Source organism: Microcaecilia unicolor, chromosome 9 (genome assembly GCF_901765095.1).
Source record: "Microcaecilia unicolor chromosome 9, aMicUni1.1, whole genome shotgun sequence".
NCBI classification, from domain to species: domain Eukaryota; kingdom Metazoa; phylum Chordata; class Amphibia; order Gymnophiona; family Siphonopidae; genus Microcaecilia; species Microcaecilia unicolor.
In genome coordinates, this window is record NC_044039.1 from 149741834 (window position 1) to 149759919 (window position 18086).

Sequence of the window (18086 nt, forward strand, 5' to 3'; positions counted from 1 at the left end):
GTAATCTGTGGATAGATGATTGCTTCAGTCCTTTGTAGAAAGAATTACAGTAATCAATATGATTTAGAATAAGAGTGAGGACCAAAGTCCTCAAATCATCCAGGGGAAAGAAGGCTTTTGTCAAACATATTAACTTTCATTATTGTATTCTGCAATAACTAGACTTTTCAAATGTTCTGTTACTCACACTCACAGATACACTTTGTTATAACCCAATTTTGTAATGACTAAAGCATGCAAAAAGGTTGCCTCATGAAAAATAAGATTGCAGTTTTCGAATCTATCTTAAATATGCAAAAGATGCACATGTCACTCTAGAAATTTGCGATGCCATCACCAATTTAGAGACCAATATCACCCCCAAACTCCTAAATTCTTCTCCTGGTTTATGGGGAGTCATTGCCAGCTGGGGGAGAATCCTTACCTCTTTCTTCTCATAAGAACATAAGAGTAGACATACTGGGTCAGACCAATGGTCAATCTAGCCTAGTATCTTGTTTCCAACACTGGCCAAGTCAGGTCACAAGTACCTGGCAGAAACCCAAATAATAGCAACATTCCATGCTACCAATCCCAGGGCAAGCAGTGACTTCCCCATGTCTGTCTCAATAGCAGACTATGGACTTTTCCTCCAGGAACTTGTTCAAATCTTTTTAAAACTCTGATACGCTAACCTCTGTTACTACATCCTCCAGCAAACAGTTCAAGAGCTTTACTATTTGTTGAGTGAAAAAATATTTCCTCCTATTTTTTTTAAAGTATTTCTGTAGGGGGTGATTTTAATATGTTCATGGATCCCATGATGGATAGATCAGGCCTCGTGAGGTTGGCGGCCCAATATGAGGGTAGGGGGCTTCCCAATTTCTGCAAGCAGTTAGACTTAATTGATGTCTGGAAGGTGATGCATCCACAGGAAACAGACTTTACCCATTTGTCTTGCGCTCACTCAACACAAGCCCGCATTGACTATTTATTGGTCTCGAGACAATTGCTTGGGTCAGTAGTTAAAACAGCTGTGGGAGCCTATGTGATCTCGGATCATGCCGAATTGGAGTATACCCCGGCGGGGCCTTCGGCGCAGAGATGGAAGTGGGCATTTCCTGTGGAGCTATATAGAGACCAGGCCTTTAAAGCCATTATTCCTAATTGTTGGAAGGAATACAAAGCCCATAATGAGGATTATGAGACGGAGCCAGTTCTGAACTGGAAGGCGGCCAAGGCAGTGATGAGGGGCAAAATCATCAGTTATACGTCTCATAAAAGGAAAGCCAGAGACAGGGAGATTCTGAGATTGAGTCAGTAACTCAGTGTGGCCCGGAGAAGGTTTGGCAAGTCGCATTCTGCAGAAACTACGTTGAGGGTGTTGGAACTTCAAGCGGCGCTAAATGAGCTTATCCATCAAAAGGCCCTTAAGTCGCAAATTTACTATAAATACCAGCTCTATAGACATGAGAACAAGGGAGGTCGCCTTGTCACGTCTTATAGCTGTTAAAAAAGGGCATTCTAGGATTTTGTCTATGAGAATGAGACAGGGGATTCTGGTCCATACCGATCAAGAGATCTGTAACATATTCTATTCCTATTATCAATGGCTTTATGAGGCACCGGAAGAGGGGGGTCTTCCTTGTGATCTTTATCTAAATAATATTGAGGTACCGGAACTGAGACAGGTAGATGGAGAGATGCTTAACCAACCTGTTACGGCAGAGGAAGTTTTTACGGTGATACAGCAGAGTGCCCTGTCTAAGGCCCCGGGAGTGGATGGTTATAGAGCAGAATTTTATAAACTTATGGGAGAGGAGATAGTCCAGCCTCTGGTGAACATGTTTAATGTGTTAGTGGAGAAGGAACAACTGCCCTCACATCTCAACATTGCTCGAATTATTGTAATCCCAAAACCAGGGAGGGACCCAGAATTAGCGGAATCGTATTGACCTATCTCTTTATTGAACTTTGAAGTTAAGCTACTGGCTAAAATAATGGCAAATCATTTGGCACGGGTTCTCCCGAAGCTGTTACAGGATACTCAAGTGGGTTTTGAGCGTGGATGCACGGTGGCAAAAATATGCAGAAAGTTTTAGCTTCTCTAGAATATCGACATAGGAAAAACTTAGACTCGCTTCTTATTAGCTTTGGCACCAAAAAAACTTTTGATCGGGTATATTGGAGCTTTCTTTATGCAACTTTAGCCAAGTATGGTTTTTCGGGGCGGTTTTTGTTTGCGGTGAGAGCCTTATACTCGTCCCCTAGAGCGTGAGTTTCTGTTAATGAGACAGAGACAGACGATTTTCAGGGGAACTAGACAGGGGTGCCCCCTTTCGCCCCTTCTTTTAGTTCTAACGCTCGACCCTTTGTTGAAAAATATAATGAACACCCCATCGGTGGGTGGAATCGCGATTGGAGCACTATCTTTTAAAGTGGCGGCCTTCGCAGATGACATTTTAGTACACCTGACACAGCCGCAAGAGTCATTGCAGGCCCTTTTAGAGATCTTTTCAGAGTATGGAGACTACGCTGGTCTGTGTTTAAACCTGGGAAAGTCAGAAGCTTTGGCCTCCTCAGAGCAAGTGTTGGAGAATTGGGGTGGGGAGTTTCCTTTGCGCAGGGCAAGAAAGGTTTTTTCGATGCTTGGGTATATTATTACCCATGGATGTGGGACAGTTGTACCGACTGAATGTCTCACGGCTGCTAGAAGAGACCCGGTGCTTCAAGGTTGGAAAGATCTCCCCTTTGTCTTTGTTAGGGAGAGTGAATTTAGTAAAAATGGTAGTGTTTCCCAAATGGTTGTATGTTTTGCAAACCTTGCCTCTCTGGTTGCTTCTGAGAGATCTGAAGGCCTTTTACAGGTTAATCTCTTGGTTTTGCTGGGCAGGCAAGAAACCCAAGGTTAAATTCTCACACTTAATTGGGAGTTGGGGTGGGTTAGGTGTCCCAGACATGGCGTTATACAACCAGGCCTGTCAATTGCGTCACCTATGGGATTGGTGTCTACATCGCCAGATTTATACCCCAGTAGATTTCGAGGGTGCTTATTATGCCCCTTACCAGTTGTTATCGTTGCTCCATCATAGCCCAATGCAGCTCCCCTCAGAGCTTCGGAAGAGCACGCTGTTGATTCCGATGCGGGCCGTGTGGAAAGTAATTATAATGCACTTAGGAGACCCTGGTGCCACGGATCTGCTTACGATGCAGGGTAATTGTGCCTTTCAGCCAGGACTTACAAGTAAAAATTTCGTAGATTGGGCCGCCCAGGGGATCTCTCGCCTTGAACACCTGCTGACAGAGGAGGGGAAGCCCATTTCAACTGAGGAAGTGGTTATTCAAGTGGGAGACTCTTGGGGCAATAGGTTTGCGATAGGGCAAATGTGGCACTACATCGCTACATTACCAAGGAGCTCCCTGAGTAGGCGTATGGGGAACAAGCTTAGAGATTTTTTAAATTCTCTTAGAGAAAGGGAGATCTCAATAACGCTACTTTACAGAGCTTTGAATAAATGGCAACCCCCCCCCCCCCCCCCCGAGACCATACAGCCTTGAAAAACAAGTGGGAACAAGAGGTGGGGACCTCTTTAGCACACCTGCATTTATCTAATTCAGTAGCTCGTATACCTCTATTAGTTACAGATGCTCGCCTAAGAGAATGTGCATATCGTTTTATCTTCAGAGGGTATATTACTCCCTCCAAGCTATTTCATATGGGAGGACTTTCTGAACCGTCTTGCTTAAAATGTGGAGGGAAACAGGGATCGTTTTTACACATGTTTTGGAGTTGCCCAACCTTGAGAGTGTTTTGGGGACATATCCAGCGCTTCCTGGACCTAGGGGTTCATATTTTGGAGACGGTAGATCAAATGATTTTAGATGTTCTGGGGCATTTAGAGGGAGGAACACATTTGTTCCTACGTACGATGTGTCTGGTTGCCCGCAAATGTATCTTACAATACTGGATGTCATCTGAGCCCCCAGCCTACTGGCACTGGAGGAACCAATTACACCTTTTAGTGTCTTGGGAAGTGAGAGACTCCCGGCTCTCGCCAAAAAGAAGGAAAAGCTTTCTCACCATTTGGGGCCCATATCTACAGATTCTACACCCTCGAGGGTGCAGTTTACTTCTCAATGAAGGATGAATATATGCAGTTCTGTAAGCCTGGGAGGAATATCTAGTTCCTAGTAGGGGGGGATCGGGGGGGAGGGAGATTTTGGAGGTTATGACGTTGGTGAAGCGGGGGGGGGGGAGGGTTGGGGGGAGGACAGGGGAAGGTTAAGTCTCTTAAAATGGGGAGGGAGAGTAATATGGCTTTATACTGTTTCTGGTTACATGGTTTATTGTTGGAGGAGTCTTGTATTGGGGGGAAATGGGTTATATGTTAAACTTTGATGACGGAGGAGATGGTTCTCAATGTAAAATGTCTGTTTGAAGTGTATATTGACCTAAGTCATCAATAAAAATTATTGAACATAAAAGTATTTCCATGTAACTTCCATGAGTGTCCCTTGGTCTTTGCATTTTTGGAACGAGTAAAAAATTGATTTACTTGTACTTGTTTCTACACCACTCAGGATTTTGTAGACCTCAGTCATATCTCCCCTCATCTGTCTCTTTTCCAAGCTAAAGAGCCCTACCCTCTTTAGCCATTCCTCATATGGGAGGAGCTCCATGCCCTTTATCATTGGTCGCTCTTCTTTGAACCCTTTCTAATTCCTCTATATCTTTTTTGAAAGAAACGGCAACCAGAACTGAATGCAAAACTCAAGGTGAGGTCACACCATGGAGCAATACAGAGCCATGAAAGTATTTTTGGTCTTATTCACCATCCCTTTCCTAATAATTCCTAGCATCCTGTTTGCTTTTTGGCCACCGCCACACATTGAGCAGAAGATTTCAGTGTATTATCTACAACGACAAATAGATCTTTTTCTTAAATGCTGACCCCCCCAGGGTGGACCCTAGCATCAGGTAACTATGATTCAGATTATTCTTCCTATTGTGGATCATCTTGCATTTGTCCACATCAAATTTCATCTGCCATTTGGATGCCCAATCTCCTCCTACTTATTTTTTTTTTTCAGACCATGTGTCAAAAGGTTTCTCAACCATTTGTACAGGGCCCTGAAAATACCTAACAGAGGGGCCCTTTTACTAAGATGCACTAAGAAATGAACTTAACATGTTTAAACAGGGGACTTTCCTATGCATTAAGCCCATTTCTAGCACATCTCTAAAATAGGGCTTTTTTCTTTTTGCAGGTCCCGCACTAATTTTTCCATTAGAGCGTGGGACTCGCAAAACAGTGAATGCAGAAGTGTTCACTGCCTCTTATTTAGGAGGTGCTAAGTGCTGCTGCATTAACTCTGCGTTAGCCAGTTAGCACATGTGCCCATTCTCCGCTCATGACATGCCCCCTCTGAAAAATTATTTGTGAAAAATAGTTAAAGCATGCATAATGTGTGCATACAGCCACAATACTGCAAACTGTTTTAAATTCAATACATAGCAAAAAAATGAAAATAAAAAAAGCACCAATCAACATTATCTTAGCTAACATCAAGAAGAGAGGTAGATATCACAGTATAGCACACAAAAAATTAGTTGTATAGATTTAGTAAAGTCCCACACAAACCTCATCCCCCAATCAAATTTATAAGCAAATAATACAAAAAAACCATCAAGCCTAAGGTCTATCTTTAAGAAAATCCTCCAAATGAATTGAGTAAAAAATGATACATCTTTTTTGATCATTTAGAGGTCCTTTTATTAAGCTGTGGTAAGCACTAGTGCAAGTTTACCACAGCTTAAAAGGACTTACCTTAGGATGCACTGAGGCGTCCCATGGTAATTGCAATCTGCAGGCCCTGTTTACTAAGGTGCGCTAGTGTTTTTAGGATGTGCTAAAATTATCACGTGCAAAATGCTAGAGACACATATATTCCTATGGGTGTCTCTAGCGTTAGCGTACTAATTTTTATTGTGCACTAAAAATGCTAGCACGCTTACAGCATGGCTTAGTAAACAGGGCCCTGTATGTGCAAACTGTGCACTAAATAACTGTATATTTTTGCACAGAGGGGGTGTGTCTGGGGGTGGAGAGTGGGTGTTTCTGTGCTAATCAGCATATCTGTATTACTGTACCCTAACTAATTAGCACATAAGCTCTTATTGCCTACAAAATTACCTCATTAGTTACTCCCATCTCTAGATCATTTATAAATAGGATAAAAGGAAATGGTCCCAGCACAGACCCCTGGAGAACCCCACTATCTACCCTTCTCTATTGACAATACAGACCATTTAACCCTATTCTCTGTTTCTATCTTTTAACCAGTTTTTAACCCACAATAGAACACTACCTAAATGTCCTAAACTGGTTCAAGTGGTTCCTAACCTTACGCTCATATCAAGTCACATCAAATTCAACTACGTCAGCCTGAGTGCGGAGTACCGCAGGGATCCCCCCTCTCGCCAACTATTTTCAACCTACTGATGACTCCCTTGGCAAAACTTCTATCAATTCACAACCTTAACCCTTACATATATGCCGATGATGTAACGATATATATTCCTTTTAAACAAGACATCAATGAAATCTCCCACGAAATCAACCAAAGTCTACACATCATGAACACCTGGGCAGATGCATTCCGACTGAAACTGAACGCAGAAAAATCTCAATGCCTCATACTTACCTCCCAATACAACACGAAGAAATTTACCGCTATCAACACACCTAAACTAAATCTGCCAATATCAGAAAATTAAAAAATCCTTGGAGTCACTATCGACCGCCCCCTAACACTTGAGACTCACGCGAACAGCATAACAAAAAAGATGTTCTACTCCTTGTGGAAACTGAAAAGAATAAAATCATTCTTTCCAAGATCTGTCTTCTGCAACCTAGTGCAATCACTCGTACTCAGTCATCTGGACTACTGCAACTCATTATACGCAGGCTGCAAAGAACAAATATTGAGAAAACTTCAAACAGCCCAGAATACAGCAGCCAGACTCATCTTCGGAAAACCAAAATACGAAAGTGCAACACCCTTACGTGAGAAACTACACTGGCTCCCACTCAAGGAACGTATCACCTTTAAAGTATGCACGTTAGTTCACAAAATCATTCACGGTGAAGCCCCTGCATACATTTCAGACTTAATAGACCTGCCACCCAGAAATGCCAAAAGATCATCCCGAACTTTCCTCAATCTCCACTTCCCTAAGTGCAAAGGCATAAAGTACAAAGTACTACATGCATCAACCTTCTCCTATATGAGCACGCAATTCTGGAATACACTACCACGCAACCTGAAAACGATCTACAAATTAACCGACTTCCGCAAATGATTGAAGACTTATCTCTTTGAAAAAACTTACTGCAAGGACCAAAACACATGAACTCCATACACACTAATAGAAATGCATCAATACACTCTCTTCTGAATTCTCTTCCCCTGTATTCTCTCCACACCTAAAATCTACCCACAAATAAAGTTGTCATACCCTAACGCCCTCTTGCTATTATTCGATCATCCTATCATTTCCCCAATGTCACATTCAATAATTTCCATGCCCCAAAGATGTTTTGACTTGACTTTGTCTTCCTTAACTCTTCACAATGTAACCTATAATCGCATTATAACAAACTGTATTTCCATCATTCACAATGTATTGTAAGCCACACTGAGCCCGCAAATAGGTGGGAAAATGTGGGATACAAATGCAATAAATAAAATGCCACTTGGTACGCGTCCGTTATGCGCGCCTGAAAATAAAAAATATTTTTCAGATGCGCGCCAAAAATGAAATTACTTCAAGAGCCACATGGTAGTCGGGCAGTAACTCCATTTTGTCTCACGTTGGGCAAGCGTAGACACTTGCGCAGCTTAGTAAAAGGACCCCTCAAATTTTTAATGTTTGCTTTTAGGATTTTGCATGCCCAGGAATCCAAATGATCTTGCACGAACCAAGCTGCAATCTTTTCTGAACAACAAAATGTTTTCTACAGATTCCATACAATAGGCTGTTTCATCTACAGATAACTAGGAAGAGAGCATTTTATGTTATGGGACTAATATGATGGAACAAGTTACCAGATAAGATCTAGCATTAGTCCAGTTAGCTTCATTTTTGGAAACTTATAAAGGCTTGGATATGGCAGATGGCATTTAGGGTTGGTGTAGGAGATGGAGGTTTGGGATGGTATGGGTTGTGTTGTTCATGCTGGAATTTTATTTTTATTGATGTGCCCATATGTTTTTTCATTTTGGGGAACTGTGTTTTATTGCTATTTGGCACACGTAGGTCATTACTGCCCAGTTACCATGTGAGTCTATACCGCTAGGTCAATGGCTAGCGGTAAGGTCTCAGACCCAAAATGGATGTGCTGCAATTTTCATTTTGCCGCACGTTCATTTTCAGCAAAAATTTTAAAAAGGCCTTTTTTTACAGGCACGCTAAAAAATGGATCATCGCGCACCCAAAACCCACACCTACACTACTGCAAGCCATTTTTCAGCACGCCTTTGTAAAGGACCCGTTAAAACCTTACAATACACCAGAGGCAGCCAGTGTAATTGGTGAAGAATAACATAGAAGTGCATTTTCGATATGTCTAAGTCCAACTTTGGACGTTTTGCTAAAAAGTCCAAAATTCAAGTGGGGAATATAGCCATTTTCAAAACTGAAAAACATCTATCTTTTTTTTTAATGGCTATTTGCTAGATGTTTTTGTGTTCTGTGTGTTTATCTTTTTGGTCCATTTTTGAAAAAAAAAAGTCCAAGTGGAAAATGCACAAAATCAAGCAATAGGGCACCCTAGGGAGCACTGCAAGTGGACTTCAAATAAATGCCCCCAGATACATGTCTCACCATTGCTCCCTTTTCTTGTCTGCTGAGCCCCTTAAAACCCACCCAAAATCCACTACCCCCAACTGTACACCACAACAGTAACCCTTATGGGTGAAGGGGGCACAAGTGTAACAGGTAAGGGGAGGTAAAGGCCTGGTTCCACTTGTCTGCAATGCACTGCACCTACCTCTATACTACTCCAGGGACCTGCATGCTGCTCTAATGAACCAAAGTATAATAACTGAGGCTGGCATAGAGGCTGGAAAGTAATGTTTTTAATCACATTGGGAGGTAGGTGGGAGGGGTCAGTGACTACTGGGGGAATAAGAGGAGGTCATCCCTGGTTTCTTCCAGTGGTCATGTAGGGCACCTTTTTGTGCCTTATTATTTACAAAAACAGGTCTAGCTCAAAACATCTTAGTTTTAGTCCTGGACGGTTTTGCTTTGTTCCATTATGATTAGGAATACCCAGATCCCAACCTTAACACACCCCTAACATGCCCCCTTGTGATTTGAATGCACGTTTGGTAAATTTCATAGAAAAAAATGTCTAAAAATGGGTTTCAAAAATTTGTGAGAAAAACGTCCAAATGCAGATTTATGCCATTTTTTTGGATGTTTTTCTCTTTTCAAATGAGCCCCATGGACTCTTATATCCAGACCCCCAGTAACCTTGCAGCTGTGTTTTGCCTGTGTTTATGAAAGCAGGTTTTTAAATAGACCCACAAAAAGAGTATTGTCATATTTGAGGTACCATAGAATCAAAGTCTGGACCAATAACTGCAACTTCCCCACATCCAAAAGAGAATGTAATTGACAAACTATACACACATGCTAAAAAAAAAAAAAAAAAAAAAAATCACCTGAGCTAATTCAGAAGATGTGTGCATTGAATGCCAAATTTCAATCAATCCACACTCTTAAATTACAAACAACTTTGATGCACTTGAATTTGATCATTCTGAATAGCAATCAATCTACTTCCACCTCCTCCCACCCACCAAAACACAACACTTCAGACTTCACAGTATTCAAGACCAATGATCTTTCTTTTAACCAAATGGCTATGCACATCACCCATGATTTTCAGGTTCTCTAAAATCAACTCTTCACTAATCTTCAACTGTGAATATTGTATGCCAGTACATAATATCTGAAGCCAAAAGTATCCAGCACCTTACAGAAATGGGACATAAAATATTAAATAATGAGGGGAGGGGACTGATTCCTGTGGTATCCTACACCACCTAGAGAACTCAGCAGAAGCATTGTTACCAGCATTCATCTGTTGCTTCCTTCCCCTAGAAATGAACTGAACTACTGCTGAAACCCTAAAATCCAGCCCAACAAAGATGTAGCATGGATGGAGAGCAAATGGCAGCAAGACGTAAAAAAGGAAGGTGGGATGGATGAAAAAAAGAAGAGAGGCAGAGATGGAGCATGCCAGGGATATGTGTATGAATGAAAATTAAACTGATTCCCTAGGAATAGATGGTTGTAGGGAATAATGATATTAATTTGGGACTGATGGATTCTCCATGGTGTATGGATGGCTTGTGTGCAGAAAAGTAATGACAGAGAAGGCAGGAAGATGATGAGTGAAGGGACAGAGTAATGAAGGCTAGAAATATTTAGCTTTTGACTTATTTTTTGAAAGGTGGTGTAGCAAATAGAGCGAACACCATAATCATGGAAAAATAATTTTTCTATTCACAGCGAGACAGAGAAAAAGGGAAGGATGATGGGATAGCAACCTGGATATAAGAAGTGAAGATGGTTGCCTCCTGGGTGTGTATTGAGAACAAAGTTAAAGGGAAAAAAGGAATGGCAGCGGGAAGGGCGGACAGAAGGATGAGAGTTTTCTGTAGATGGATGGATAGATTGATGAATACAGAACAGGTAAAGCTGATGCAGGCGGTATGTGGCCCGTAGGCAGAAATGGAATAGCAGATCCCACCTTGGTTTTTTCTCCCGCCGCAGTCCTTCTACTGTGGCTCTTGCTGCTTGCTGCCCATAGAATGCACTTGTTTCCATCTGACTTCCCGGTCTGCTGTAGATGTGAAAATAGGGATATAGGGATGCAACACAGACTGAGGTCTGCTGGAGATGCAGAGCACAGGCTCCGGCTCCCAAGGTGCTGTCCTCGCTTGTGGTGCTGAAACTCTAGAGTCCTGGGCTGTTACTGCGCCTGTGCATAATCAGAGACTGCTGGGTTGCTTGGGCGCGTTGAATCCCTATACCCTGAAAAAAGGGAGGGAGCAGTTTGCCTGTTCTCCATGGACAAGCAGGATGAGTCAGCCACACACTGGTGATGTCATCCGAAGAGCCGGAAACGGATTCTGCTCTCCCAGAGCTCAAAGGAACCTTTTGAGCAGGTCCCTCTGAGCATGTGCAGTGTGCACTATAAATGTACCTGCTTGAGCATCTTGCCTCAGTTTACCTTATCCGCCCTGCAAACGGTGAGATTTTCTTGCTCTCTCTACAATATGGCAGACCCTGCACAAAAGATATCCAGCACCTTGAAACCAGCGTTTAAAAAATGCCCAGGCTGCAAGAAGAAAATGAGCACAACAGAAGCACACGAGGTATGCATCCCTTGTTTAGGCACAGCCCACCTCATGGCTGCCTGCCCTGTGTCTCCAGATGTCCCCAACTGCTCTTGCTTGCTCGCCAGCACAGACTGCATGCTCTAAAGGACTTCCTGATTGAACAAACCAAGCAGCTTCCACAGAAACAAAAGAAGAAAGGTAAAAGAGCTCTGGTTCTCTTCACAGACCAAGAGCACCCTTCCACCTCTATAGACGCCACCATGCTTCCTGCCCCCACTCCTAGTGGGACTGCCAAGCAGCCCTCCCCAACTCCCACTGGGATGGAGCCCAGCACATCCGCAATACAGAAAAATCAAACAACAGCTTCCTCCTTGCTCCCTGCAGCCTACAGCAAGATCGCTGCCCTCCCAGCACCTGAGCCTGCCTCAGATGTGGGAACCAGCCCCCACAACTGCTTCCTGACCAGCACCAGAGCTCCTTACCTCTGTCTGGGCTACCATTCCTCCCTCAATGTGGGGCACAGCTCAAAACAGCCTCCTCCTCACACTGCAAAGCACAGACAGCACAGCTTCAGATTCTCAGCCTCAGGCTTCTCTCCCTGCACACGCTGTGACTCAAGATGCCGCCCCCTTAAAGGGCCAGCACACCAAAACCAGAGACACCACCAATAACCACTCCATCAGGCACAGCACATCAGGGGCACAGGTAAGCAGTGTTCCCTCCACTACTCGAAGGCCACTCAGGTGGGCCCACTTAGGCACACGGAGCGCAGGAAACACCGGAGATCTTCTTCCTCCTCCTCATCCAATGCCTCCTACTCACCCCACAGACAGAGGCCCCCATCAGGTTCAGAGAAGCGCAGGATTCAGGAAGCCATGACACCCGACCCTGGCACCGACGCCAACCACGGGACTACCTTCCCCACCGACCCTCGAGCCCATGGCCACAGCATCTCAACAACAGCTGCTGGGTCTCTTCAGCAAGCTGCTCACACAGCTCTCCGTCTCTGCCACGACATCCCACCACCAATGGGGAGGGATGGAGGCAGCTGCTACAGGGACCCTATGGCCCTCCACAGCTGCACCACTACAACCATCCACCCCGGATGATTACCCCTCAGAGCAGGAGAGTGACGCCTTTACCCCAGACCTCTTGACCACTGACGATGAGGACCTCCACTCCTCCAACCCCCGGGATTCGGCAGGTATCCCCACTGAACCACCACCTTAACAAATTCCGGAAGACCTCACCTACGCAAAGTTCCTCAAAAAAGTATCCGCTTCTCTCGCTCCACCCGAGGATACGACCCAACAAAGCGATGACCTAGGCATCCTCAGGTATCTAAATACACCAAAACCCACGACAGCAATACCTGTTCACAAACTTCTTTTGGACTGCAGAGAAAGCATATGGCAAACTCCTGTCATGGGATCAGCTGTCGCCAAAAGACTAGACCTCAAATACCAAGTTCTACCCTGCCCAGGTTTTGACAAACCTCAGCTTCCCCATCAGTCCATCATTGTGGAATCTGCTCTCAAAAAGGCAAGGAGTTCCAGGACCCACGCCAATAACCCTCCAGGAAAAGAACTAAAAACACTGGACACAATCGGGAAAAAGGTGTACCATGGCACCATGCTAAATGCCAAGATCGATGCCCACCTTTTCCAATTAGTCCTCTACAACAACTCCCTCCGGAAGAGAACCGAGGATCTCCTGTCCTCCTTACCTTTGGACTGCAAAACTCTCATCTCCCCAGTCCTCCGCGATATGGAAGAATGTGCAAAACACATGATCAGAGCTGCCTTTGATGCCTTCGAGACCTCAGCACGCACAGCCTGTGTGGCCATTGCTGCGAGACGAATGGCATGGCTCAGGGCCTCTGGACTCCACAAAGATACACCCGAATGCCTTGCTGATTCGCCCTGATCCGGGGAGCAGTGCCGTAGCGAGGGCTAACGGCACCCGGGGCGGGTCGCCGCTGCGCACCCCCCCGGGTGCAGCATGGCACGACCCCCCCACCCCCTCTGTGGCGCACCCCCCCGGACCGCATTGTTACCTGCAGGATGGCCGATCCGCCCCGAGTGCACGTCACTCGGAGCTGCGTCGGCCCCGCTGGTTCCCTGCTCTCTCTGCCCCGGAACAGGAAGTAACCTGTTCTGGGGCAGAGAGAGCAGGGAACCAGCGGGGCCGGCACCCCCCGAGCGCGTGCACCCGGGGCGGACTGCCCCTCCCACCCTCCCCTTCCTACGCCACTGCCGGGGAGAACCTATTCGTGGACTAAGTAAAAGAAACAGTCAACACCCTAAAAGACCACTGCACCACCCTACAAACTCTCTCCACAGATGGCCTGCTACGCCCTTCAGCAACGCGAAGGCAACAAACCAGCCAATACCACTACTGCAGGCACCAGCACAGCGCTAAACGCTATGATGGGCCCTCGACATGGCAACGACAAAAACCTTAGACATATGGCCCCTCCTATCAACAGAGGCAACGTCCAAGAGAACGGAAACATCAAAAACAAAACCCCACTACAAACTCCAAGGCGGGACCCAGTTTTTGACTCTGCACCAGTAGCAATCCCACCAGTGCGGGGCTGCCTCTCTCTCTTCTTCAAAACCTGGGAAAAGATCACAACCGACAAATGGGTCCTCAGCATTATACAGCACGGATACAGGATTCGCCTCCATTCAATGCCTTCAAACCGACCCCCACCCAGAGATACAACTCCGGAGCACCTTACCCTCCTCATTCACAATGAACTCTAGACCCTCCTCCAATCGGGAGCTATAGAGCCTGTCCCTCTGACAGAACTCAACCATGGGTTCTACTCCCGCTACCTTCTCATTCCCAAGAAGTCTGGAGGATTCAGACCCATCCTAGACCTCCGACATCTCAACAAGTATGTCATAAAAGAGAAGTTCAGGATGCACTCGTTAGGCACCATCCTCCCACTGATCCAGAAAAACGATTGGTTAGCCGCACTAGACCTCCACGATGCATACCACATCCCAATCCACAAAGCACACAGGAAATTCCTATGCTTCAAAGTACTAGGCCACCACTTCCAGTACTAAGCCCTACCATTTGAACTTTCCTCATCCAGTGGCGTAGCTAGGGTAGTTGACACCCAGGGCCGGTCATTTTTTAACACCCCACTCCAAAATCCAGTACTAGGCATGCCGAGAATACAAAACACTCAGGACCTATAGAGCAATTCTACCATACCATAAGCAGTCATTTCTACGAATCACACAAGGAAAAGGAAAGCATCTTTTTTTTTTTTTTTTTTTTTTTTTTTTTATAATAATTTTTATTGACAAGAGGAATAAACACAGCCTGCAACCATATAATCATAAACCAACAGTAGCACACCACAAGATATATATATATATATATATATAAAATATACAAAATCTCACAAATCCATTGCTCTATCTGTATATCACATCAGTGCCACTTAACTTCTTAAACACTACAGTGAGCACTAGAACATCAATTCACCTATTGTAAAACGAAACCAGACAGAATAGTACAGATTGTCGATCCTGCACAGTCAATGCCAACTGAAAGCCATGTCTTTTTCACAAACACAGATACACCCTAATCCACTATAGAATAAGTAGTAATATTTAAACTTTCTATTTAGACAAAAATTAAACTGAACCACCAATATGCCAGACTCTGCATACAATGCAACATCACAGAAACAGAAAATGTCCCCTAGTACTGTGCAAAATATAAAGATAGCAGATGTAAATTTGAAAAAAACTAACAAATACCAATCACCACTTTACAAATTAACAAATAGAAATAAAACAAATATAGAAAATAAAATAATACCATTTTATTGGACTAATACATTTAGCTTTCAGAGGCCAAAACATCCTTCCTCAGGTCAATACAGTATAGTACTGTTACAGTATCCTATCCTGACCTGAGGAAGGGGGTTTTGTTCTCCGAAAGTTAGCCAAAATGTATTAAAATTAGTCCAATAAAAAGATTACCTTGTTTACATGTTCAATTACAAACATTTATTAACACAGCTACAATACTACTTTATCCTAAAGCAAAAAAATAAAAATATATATTTTATTTACAGTTTGTTGTCTCTGGTTTCTGCTTTCCTCATCTTCTTTTCACTGTCTTCCTTCCATCCAGCATCTGTCTTCGGTCTCTCTCTGCCATCCAGTGTCTGCCCTCTCTGCTGTCCCCTCCATCCAGTGTCTGCCCTTTCTCCCTGCTCCTTCCATCTATATCTCTGCCCCTTCCATCCACCATCTGCCCCTATCTGCCCTCTCTCTCTCCCCCTTCCATTCACTGTCTGCCCTTTCTATCCCTTCCATCCACTGTCTGCCCTTTCTCTCTGCCCCTTCAATCCACCATTTGCCCTCCCTCTCCCATCCATCCAGGGTCTGCCCTTCCTCTTACTCCCCCTTCCATCCAGGATCTGCCCCTCTCTCTGCCCCTTTTTTCAGCCCCCAGTTCCAGCCCCACTATCCCACCAGTCCCCAGTTTCAGCCCCTGCCCTTCTCTCCCACCAGTCCCGAGCTTCAGCCCCTAGCCACTTCTCCCTGTCCCCTTTTCAGCCCCCAGTTTCAACCCCAGCCTTTTTCTCTCACCAGTCCCAAGCTTCAGCCCCAGCCACTTCTCCCTGTCTCCTTTTCAGCCCCCAGTCCCCACAGTTTCAGCCCCTTTTCAGCCTCCAGTCCCAGTACTGGCCCCCTTATCCCACCTACCCTCCTTTTCAGCCCCCCAGTTCCAGCCCCCTTCATCCACATGCCTTGTATTAGGGCCCCCCCCCTTTTCAGCCCCAGAACCATTCTCCCACCTGACCCACGCATGCCCCATTTTCCCACCAGCCCCAGGCATGGCCCCCATTTTCCTATATGGCCCCTTCTCAGACCCCAGTTCCAGCCCCCTTCTCCCATCTGAAAGCCCCCTCCCCTCCTCCCATTGGAGAACCCCCTCGCCTCCCCACCCCAGTCCCTTCTGCCATCTGAGAACCCCCTCGCCTCCCCACCCCAGTTCCCTTCTCCCATCCAAGAACCCCCTCCCCGCCCCAGTCCACTTCTCCCATCCGAGAACCCCCTCCCCACCCCAGTCCATCCGAGAACCCCAGTCCCCTCCCCACCCATCCCCCTCTCCCATTCGAGAACCCCCTCCCCTCCCCAGTCCCCTTCAACCATCCGAGAACCCACCTTCTCCCATCCAAGAACCCCCTCCCCGCCTCAATCTCCTCCCATCTGAGAACCCCCACCCCACCCCCTTCTCCCATCCAAGAACCCTCCCCACCCCTTCTCCCATCAAAGAACCCCCTCCCCACCTCAGTTTCCTTCTCCCATCTGAGAACCCCTCCCCCCACCCCCTTCCCCATCTAAGAACCCCCACTCCACACCCTTCTCCCATCTGAGTCCCCCCCGACCCACCTACCAGCTCCGTTCTCCTGCCACCACCCTGCCTTTAAAAAAAAATTTGCGAAGCGCCGGAGTGGCAGGCAGCGCCTCGCGTCTGCCCTGCTAGTAAAAATCTCCTTGACGTCGTCGGCCCTTCCCACACTGAGTTCCGCCCTCCTCTGAGGTAACTTCCTATTACTGCGAGGGCGGGCGGGACTCAGTGTGGGAAGGCCCGATGACGTCGAGGAGATTTTTACTAGCAGGGCAGACGCGAGGCGCTGCCTGCCACTCCGGTGCTTCGCAAATTTTTTTAAAGGCAGGACAGGGAGGGAGCAGTGGGAGCGGAGCACCCCCCACCCGCTGACACTCGGGGCGGACCGCCCCCACCACCCTGCCCTTGCTACGCCACTGTCCTCATCACCAAGAGTTTTCACAAAATGTGTTGCAGTGGCGGCAGCATACCTGCGCAAAGAAGGGGTGTGTGTCATCCCCTACCTCGATGCCTGGCTACACGTCGGGCCATCACCCCTAGAGACCAACAAGGCAATCACATCCACAGTAGCCCTACTCCAGTTACTGGGCTTCCTGATTAACGAGACAAAGAGGGGCATTTTCGAAAGGTCATCCAAGTATGAATTAGGGCGCCCTTGCGAAGTCGTCCAAAATCAGGTAGGTATAATCGAAAAATAGTATGGACGTCCACAGACATTCCATTATCGCAGTATGGGACGCCCAAAGTATAGTAAAAAGGACGCCCAACTTCCATAACTACGAAAGGACGTCCCTAAAACATTCACTGTACTTGCCCAATTTGTCATATCAGTGATCTTCGCCGGTTCTACGAGAAAGATGTCCTTATTACTTTTATTATACTTTGGAGTTCTCTGATGTACTTGGTTGTTCCACATGTAGTTGCGGACATCCAGGTACAGAAAATATTGTTGGATTATTTGTAGTAAATAATTAGCAGATTTTAGTACACACAGCTTCAGCTTTAGAAATGTTAATTTCTTTCTTCATCTCTCTCTCATTCACCCCTGAATAATTCACTGCTGAGTCACTTTAAAGTTGAAGTAACAAAACATCTGTTTACTCACAGTTTGCAGTTAGATTATAATCAGACAGGCTTATATATACATATTACTATACATTTGTATTATCAGCTCCTTCCATGTGCTTAGATGGTAATGGATGCTCACACCACCATAGATCCTCTCAGGTTAGGAGAGATCATGAGCTCCATGTGCTCCATGTGCTGCATGTGCTGTGTGTGCTGCATCTAACCCCCACAGGAAG

At 45.6% G+C, this 18086-nt stretch overlaps 1 protein-coding gene across 1 annotated transcript in view; it reads right to left on the reverse strand.

Annotated features, from left to right (window-relative positions):
- Positions 1-11531, reverse strand: part of DISP2 (dispatched RND transporter family member 2) — a 35269-nt gene extending 23738 nt beyond the window's left edge. The window contains exon 1 of the mRNA XM_030213702.1: positions 11461-11531. Within this exon, the coding sequence (XP_030069562.1) occupies positions 11461-11531 (71 nt within the window). The remainder of the gene's footprint in view (positions 1-11460) is intronic.
- Between the last annotated feature and the right edge of the window lie 6555 nt (positions 11532-18086).